The sequence below is a fragment of the Acartia tonsa genome, chromosome 15 (genome assembly GCF_053477335.1).
Source record: "Acartia tonsa isolate MP-2025a chromosome 15, ASM5347733v1, whole genome shotgun sequence".
NCBI classification, from domain to species: domain Eukaryota; kingdom Metazoa; phylum Arthropoda; class Copepoda; order Calanoida; family Acartiidae; genus Acartia; species Acartia tonsa.
The window spans coordinates 27977167-27985687 of record NC_137274.1 but is presented as its reverse complement, the minus strand read 5'-3'; the positions used below and the strand labels follow the sequence as shown (position 1 = coordinate 27985687).

Below are 8521 nucleotides of genomic sequence, written 5' to 3'. Positions count from 1 at the left end.
CTTAAAAAGTTTAAAATATTGCAGAGATGACTTTGGGCTCTAAAATGACTCCTTCCCCCTCTAACGAAGGAAAATTTGAAATTAACAAGAACGAAATTGTTCAAACCATGCAATGTAAAATGCTCAATTACTCTAAAACGGCCGGGAGGCCCTAGGTTGTGAAAACTGTTTTATACACAATACATGTTGCATATTAATATTATTATTGCAAAACCCGGGCCTCATGGCCGTTTTTGGGTAAAATGGAGAAAACTGATTTTTTGGGGTTAAAAATCTTAATATTTTTGGTGAAATTTTCTCACAAAAAATATTTTTTTAAAATTTTTCTTTAATTAGACATTGGTACAGGTATCTGAAAAGTACCTCAATCAAAAATTATTTGCATAAGCTGAACATAAATGTATTTTTGTTGCTTTGAAAAAATTGTGTAAAAAAATCTGGAAAATCATCAAAACTGAAAAGAAATTTTTCACTACCTTTTTTTAAAAATGGCATAAATCCGCCAAAAATTAATATTTTTTAAAAATTTCTTTTCTAGCTGTCTACTTACAGCCATTATTAATTCCTAGGATAGATAAAAGTCGATTTTAAATTTTTTGGATGTCCCGATTTTTTTCAAAAGATCGCACTGTGTAAAATCATCTTTTACACAGCAAAAAGGTGAAACACAAAATTAAACATTTTAGAGAAAGCTATGATTATAAGAATTTTAAAATTAGACATCAAATATAAATGAAATGGACAAATAATAATCACAAAATATATTTAAAACAGAAATTATACAAAAAAATTTTTTGGCAGCCCTAGTAATGTAAGTTTTTTGTTGACAATTTCTCAAATATTGTGAATAATGCAGAAAATAATATAATAGTAATATAAGTTTTATGTTGAAATAATTACCTTGCAATTGATGCTTCAATGTTTTGAATTAATTTGGTAATTTCTGTTGTATTCATGTTTCCTTGAACAAATCCAGTTTCTTTATTTATTGTAAGCAGAGACAGGATAAACACAGTCATGATGAAACCAAGAAGAAGAAGACCTAAAGATAAATTTTGTTGAATACCAAAAAAAGTAAAACGGCAATATTCCAGAAATGTGCTATTCTTAAGCATGCTAAAATTACAGGCTGGAAAGCTAGTACAATATCTAGTGCCATATTACATCCAGTTTCCTCTCATAAACATAACTATTGTTGAATATCAACCTAACTCTTTATCAAAAGCTGCCAATATAATCTACAATATTACTATTGATTGCCGGCACAAATTTATAATGAAATACTATTTCCATTATCACCAGGGCATTTTTCTCTATGTTGTTAACAATTTCAATATTACCTGCAACAATGTCTTTTCTTCTTTTCACAAGAATTCTAAAATTAAGAATTTTATAAAGTTTAGACATAATATTTAAAGCCTGCCACGAGTAGACCCAATACCCAAAATTTGAAGCCTCCAGCTACAATAACAAAAAAGTTACAGACATTTCAAAATGATTCTTTCAGTACAATGGAAATTTTGAAAGATTTTCAATGTACTAAAAGAAAATTTCAATATTAAATTACGCCGTCTGGAAGCAAAATTAAAAGCTTATCTTTGTCAGAATTTTAGACTGCCAGTAACTGATAACATTATTGCAATAAAACGTCCCTTTTTATAGTCAAAATGTCTTTTAAAAATTCGGTTTGAATTGCGTTTGAAAGCGTAAAATCATAGCGGGAAAAAATTAAACTAATGTAAGTAATACAGATGCTCAGCAGTGATTGGTTGTTCAGCAGACTTAGCGTATACTCAGGCTTCTGATTGGCTGGAAATCCTAGAGGCTGGCATACTCTCAATACAATGCAATATAAACTGAATTTTTTTGAATGATTTTGACTATAAAGAAGAGTGTTTTTATTGGATAAACGTTATCAGTTACTGGTATCCTAAGTTTCTGCCAAAAATAATCTTATAATTTGCTTTCTAGGCGACGTATTTTAATAATGAAAATTCTATTATTAGCAATCAAAAACTTTCAAAATTACCATAGTACTAAAAATGTGATTAGAAATGTCTATAACTTTTTTGTTTTTGAAGCTGGAGGCTTCAAATTTTGGATATTGGGTCTACTCTTGGCAGTCTTTCAGCAGTTGAAGCGGTATATTTCTTGCATGGTTCCTTTAGTAATAAAAACATATGTCAGCAAATATCTTCAACTTAGTTAAAATCGTATCATAATCTGTGTCAAACTGCTTGAATTGTTACATTTTCTTAAATAAAACTTCTAAAAACAGAATGCTTTTTTGTATGCTCTGGATGTAGTTGTGAAACAAAATAATCACTTGCTGTGATTAAAAGTGTTAATGTGTATTGAAAAAAAATATTTACACTTTCAGATTTTCTGATCTTGTAGTGTCACCAACATTTTCATCTAAACAAAGCAATGAATATTATATGAATGTTTAAATTTGAACATCTATGTAAACATAAATTAGTAAAATAAGATAAGTTTTTGGAAGTCCCCATTTTTTCTTGGTTTACTTTCAAAAAAGAAAAAAGTAAAAAGGGGTAAAAAGTATAAACAGCCTTTATGTAAGTATGGCTATATACTATAGTAGCAATGAAATGTTAGGACCATGTTTTCCCAGACCTTTAACCCATCATCCCCACCAATGAATAAATTGTCTTCAGAAAAAAATCTGGAATTTGTTTCTGTGGCCAACTATGCAGATGATTTTAATTAAAAGCAGCTTATTATCCTGACTTACCTGAAGTGTTTTCAACTGGTTCTTGTGGAGTGTTCTCATTTCTTTCAAGAAACAAGAAATCAATCCAACAGGTCTTGAACATCAAGTATTGAATAAATTCAATACTTGATATCACAAGACATGTGGCAACTGTCATCAATACAATCTTCTGAAGGCACAGTAACTTTCTGGCTCTCTCTGCACAGTTCCACCTAACAACAAAAACAATTAATGCTAAATTGAGAACAACACACTTAATAAAAGGGTCTAAAAACAAAAGTATATTTTAATATTTGTAGCAGTTATACTTTTAATAAAGGATAAAGTATAAATAAAGTAAAGTATGTTTGTTTATTTGTCTGTTTGTTTGTCTATTTGTTTGTCTGTTTGTACCAAAGGATCCCACTAACTGCTGAAACGATCAAGTTCTCCTTAACAGGGTAGCTTTTCATAGGTTCCATGAAGGTTTATAACTATTCTAGGGGAGGGTACCAAGTACAACTTCCCTAGAGAAAAAAATTACCCCCCTATATATAGGAGCTACGTGGTTCAATGTTACAATTTACTAAAAACTTTTTCTCACATTTTTCAACGTGGCTCTTAAACTACAAATGGTACAAAAATGATGTTTATATTTCCAAAAATTAGATTGCATGTATTCTGAAAATGTGCAATTTTTTTGCACAAACTTTAAATTCATAAATCTTCCAAAATATGGATGTTGAAAGAAACTGTTTTTCATTTGTTTAATTTGTTAAAATAATCAGTTTTAATTATTCAAAACATAAATGCCCTAGAACAGGTTTTCCAAATATATAAAGTATTTTGTACAATTTTTCTTTTCTCTGCATAATAAATTTTTTTTTACAAAGACATTTCTCTTGAAACACCCTGTTTTAGCCACTCAAACTTTGAAAATTGGACTAAAAGACACCAAAGACATAAGGAAATATTTTCAAAATTGAAAAAAAAATATTTCTAAGAGGATAATGCCAAATTTTGAAAATAGGACCAAAAAAAGCAAAAATATGTGAAAAATATTAAAATAGCCGGCATTGTCCTCTTTGAAATATTTTTTTTAATTTTAAAATTTTTATACCCCCCCCCCCCCCCTTGATAACAACATTATTTTTTACAATTAGATTAGGTTAGGTTTTAGGCTAGGGGGCTAGGAAATACATCTTTCCTCCACTTTGTGTCTACAGAAGAAAGCTGTAAGAAATGTCTTAAATGCTAAGTACAATGTGCATGCCGAGCCCTTGATGGGAAAACAAGATATTCTTAACATTTTTGACATGCAAATGTAGTTGAATTTGTCTCTAAATATTTAGAAAACAAACTTTCCAAATGTATTCCTAATTTTCTGACACCATTGCAAAATACTAGATCAAAATGAGTAGAGAAGCCAAATTATAAAATCTATGAAACTTCCCCTTCAGTAAAAAACCCGAAAACCCGAAAATTTGGAATAGTTGCCAGGTGAGCTGAGATCATTAAATTCATCCAAAGCTGTTAAAAAATATGTAAAAAATAAGTGTATATCAAAGTACAAAACATTTCAATACAGGGAGAGAAAGTGTTATCCCTGTGGAAAACATAAATATAATTCAAATATCGAAACCAACAAGCTACTTTAATGCCATACCCTGTAAATAACTAGTATTATTTTATATCATTTGTAAAACTTGTAAATATATAAAAAAAATTTGCTAAATATTGGGCTGAAGGACAGTCAAGATTGACTTTAAAGGCCCTGTAGTACAGTTACCCTAATTATGTCAATGTAAATAAATATATCTATAGAAATTGACATAATTTAAAATGTATTAAATTATCTGTAAAATTAATCTGTAATTTACTGCTAATATATCATATCAGACAGACATTTGGAATTTTAAAGCAGCTTTTACACTAATAATGAGACCATTCAGTAAAAAAGTTACAATCTTACCACATGTCTGGTGGAATAAATTGAATGACTTCTTTTGTAATCAAAAATTGCAGTGACAACATCAATACAATCAGAATGGACACAATTCCTTTGTTTTTCATTCTGGACTTCTGGATTTTCTCATCAGCATCGTTTGGTTGAAATGATGGTACAGGTATGAACAGAATTGAATGGTCATCAAGAGAAGTTTTGTGACTACAGAATTCTATACCATTGTACATTGTGGCCAGTGTAGGAATGATGAACACAATCAAGCACATTGAAGAAGTTACAATTAAAACACCATATTTCCAGCTAAGGCTGAAAACTATGATGCTTATCATTGTAAATATCCTAAATTAACAAAAAATATAAATAATCTTCAAATTGCCAGTGTTTTCAACTTTACACCTAGAATTTGTTATTTCTTAAACAATTATTTATCATTAATATCAAACATAAAGAATTGTAATCATAGTTGATTTTATTGAAATTTCTTCTCTTTATCAATTGTCAAAATAAATTTTTCTTATTTTACCCATTTATTTGAAGGCCTTTAAAAAGAAGGACTAAAGGTTTAAGATGTTTGTCATCTCTGCAAGTGTCATTTTATCTCACTTTCTGACTGATATATATATGAATTAAACACACTTTTATGGGATAGATGTAAATAAGTTATAAATAAGGAGTTTATGATAAAATGATCATACCTTCCAATGATATCCACTGAGCTCCTAACCATTAGTACAAACTTGTCATAATTACTTTGCTCTTTCTGAGTCACATTTATCTTGAAGCTGCTGAGGCCCCAGAGTAGTGATGATATGGATGTGGTGATGCTGATGATATCGAGGATATAACTGCTGTCATCCTGGAATTCATAAGTGCCAGGAGTTGTTAGGAAAACATTGAACAATACTATTCCAGTTTGAAGAAAGAGTTGCATTGTTGATTCAATGCATACTTCATACATCTAAAATAAAAAGATTTAATTGATAACAGTTCAATAGCAAATTTAAATAAAAAGACAATTTATTTTGTTAACCCTAATGATTGAGATATGTTTGCCTCTATCAGAATTTTATTTTGGTAAAAGAGGAGGTTAAAATTGTATCTCCTATTTTAGCTCAAATTAGAGCTAAAAGTATAATATTTTCTGTTTATGACAGTGATAAAAAAACAACCTCTAACTCTCTTATCATTAGGTCTATAATTAAAGGGCGAATATAGTTTCAATATGATATGAGCTTATATGAAAGGTGCCATTACATACTTTTAAAATATCTATGCTAAATTTAAAAAATCAAAAAAATCCTTAAGTAGATTTTGCAATTTTTGCTTTTACTTCAACATATGATAAATGAGAAAGTCAACAAAATCGTTTATTTTAGCCCTTTACAAGACTTGCCATGCATCTTAATTGATAATTAAAGTGTTTATTTTTTTATATTATATACTATTTTATTGATTTTTTAAAAAGCGTAAAAATAATTTGCGTCAGTTTGCATCCGGAGTAATTACTAGGGTAAATAATACGTTTTAAAGTTTTTTTTTCTGTATAAAGATCAATGATTAATTCTTGATGATATAATTACCCTAGTACGCATTTTTCAACACACACACACAAACGCAACGATTGCCAGATTTTCTCCAGAAAAAAATATAAGAAAAAAAAACATTATTCACCTATTATTTTTGTCCTCTTTAAATTAATTATAACAATTACCATATAATTTTCATACTTACATGAAATAAAATTTCTCCTGTAAAGGTTTTTTTTTTTTAAATAAAATTCATATACTTTACAGTTTGTTGGGGAATATTGTCAAGGAAGAAACAATCCACAATACAAAAAAATAGATTGATAACTGGTTTCCACTTTTATTACGACTATCATTTAACGAAAGCTTTTTAATTCAACCTTAAACCGAAGCCTTGTGTGATGCTAGGATGTTTGGAGTTCTTAGGGAACCACACTTATTACATAAATTTATCCTGAGAATGTTCAGGTTTTAAGCTATAACAGACTTATACAATTGGATATGTCAATATCTTAAAGTTACTTATAATCTATGGAATTGCACGGTTTTTTTGAGCCCATATTATATTCAACCTATATTCGCCCTTTAATACTTTTCAATACATAATATTTTAACAGTAGTTATGTTTTTTATAAGACTAATTTTTGTATTTGAAGATTCAGAGCATGACAACTAAGAATCAAGATATTTGTATGCATTCTTCATTATCATTATTTTATCTGTTTGGCCTTTCTTCATTTTTTATCTAAAAGCTTCATTGCATACATAAATATTAAAAATCTAAGCATTTTTTAAATTTATCATTTATTAAGATATTCATTTTACTGATCAGTTATCATATATAAATAAATATCATTTTTAGAGTTACCTTTTCTGATAGATATTTTTTCTTTTGTTCAACATCTTGTGGATTCAAAAAACACAGAAATCCCTAGATAATTTTTTAAAAATATTACACCAATTGTTAGACCTTACTATTGTTTACCATAAAAATACAGAATATGGAGTAATATCTAGATGTATATTTTTTGCATCCTGCATTTTTTATTTGCCTCACTGTATAATGCAAAAAAAGGAAAAGAACATATTTCTAGTTTTAATAAGATAATCCTTCAATTTTATGCATAATATACAAAACCTTTTGTCATTATGTTTTTTCCAATATAATATTGAAAGACATTTATTTTTTAAAAACTTCAAACATACAATTTTTTCACTATAATTTAGTGTTAACAGCTAACTATTCTTAGCAATAAAATTTGGAATAAAAAAATTTATTTGTATTTATAAAGGAAAAAGGAAAAGCTTTTTTTCACTAATACTATTAGTCATGTAAGAAAACCAAAAAATAATTCTCAAAGCAATAAACTTGCAAATTTGGATTTAAAAGTAAATGTTACACATAGTATTCTTAAAAATGCATTAAGTTTAGTTATGCAAAATAGTAATTTAATAACCTTTAATTTGCAAGTTTAATATTGACATAATAAATTTTAAGTTTCTCATCCATATATACCTTGTACAACATCACAAGCTGATAACCAAATGCCAATAAAAAGCCTTTGAAACTCCAATTTTTCTTCAACACAAGATCAAACATTAGTACAATGCTGGGCAGGACAAGTATGAAAACTAAAAAAAGAATTCATAATGATAATTTCAAAATTTAATATAATCAAATTAACTTTGTAGAAAGCAATGACAAGAAAATAATAAGAACCTGATATAATGAACCCAACTGAATTCATCTGCTCTTTTCCAAACTTTGTATATTTGTATGTGTAGTTGGCAACTTCTGTTTGTCAAGTAAACAATTTATATAGTTTTTTTTTATTCCCTCTGGCAATATCAGATATCAGGAAAATTTATTATATTGAGTCTTATTCTGACAGTCTCTCAGCAGTTAGAGTAGTGTATTTCCTGCAGCCTTCCTTTAAGAATTGGTCTTAAAGTGATCCTGAAGCAAGTTTTAAAAATTTGATAATTATTTGGAATTACTTAGTTATTTAGAATTATGATAAAAATTTTGCTAAATTTGATATATAATGTAACCTAAAACTTAAATTTTTAAATTTGCTACAGTACCCAAAAAATTCATTTACACAAAGATGACAACATCAATAAAAGCGAAGCACTGAAACGGTAGGACATAAGGACATTAACACTTGAATAGCGTCAGGACTGAATAATCAGAATATAAATTTATTTGTTGAAATTTGATAAAAAACAGGATAATGTTAATGGACAGACATACTTACATTTTTAGGACTTGATTATAGAGTTGCTTTGCTTGTGATATTGTACTTTGTTGTCCCAGGA

At 28.2% G+C, this 8521-nt stretch overlaps 1 protein-coding gene across 1 annotated transcript; it reads right to left on the bottom strand.

Moving 5' to 3' along the window:
* Positions 1 to 896: 896 nt before the first annotated feature.
* On the bottom strand, positions 897 to 7995 carry LOC145307057 (uncharacterized). The gene is made up of 9 exons (XM_080149397.1): positions 7923 to 7995; positions 7719 to 7834; positions 7071 to 7133; positions 5372 to 5634; positions 4683 to 5015; positions 2753 to 2943; positions 2373 to 2415; positions 1341 to 1375; positions 897 to 1042 (listed from the first exon to the last, which is right to left on the bottom strand). Exons 1-9 carry the CDS (start codon positions 7948 to 7950, stop codon positions 897 to 899), a joined length of 1218 nt encoding a protein of 405 aa, XP_080005523.1. The 5' UTR covers positions 7951 to 7995.
* Between the last annotated feature and the right edge of the window lie 526 nt (positions 7996 to 8521).

Coding starts and splice junctions, on each gene's coding strand:
- LOC145307057 (XM_080149397.1), bottom strand. CDS start 7,950: ATGAATTCAGTTGGGTTCATTATATCAG. Junction 1,376..2,372: donor AGATCAGAAAATCTGAAAGT/GTAAATATTTTT, acceptor TCTTAATTTTAG/AATTCTTGTGAAAAGAAGAA. Junction 1,043..1,340: donor AAGAAAAGACATTGTTGCAG/GTAATATTGAAA, acceptor ATTTATCTTTAG/GTCTTCTTCTTCTTGGTTTC.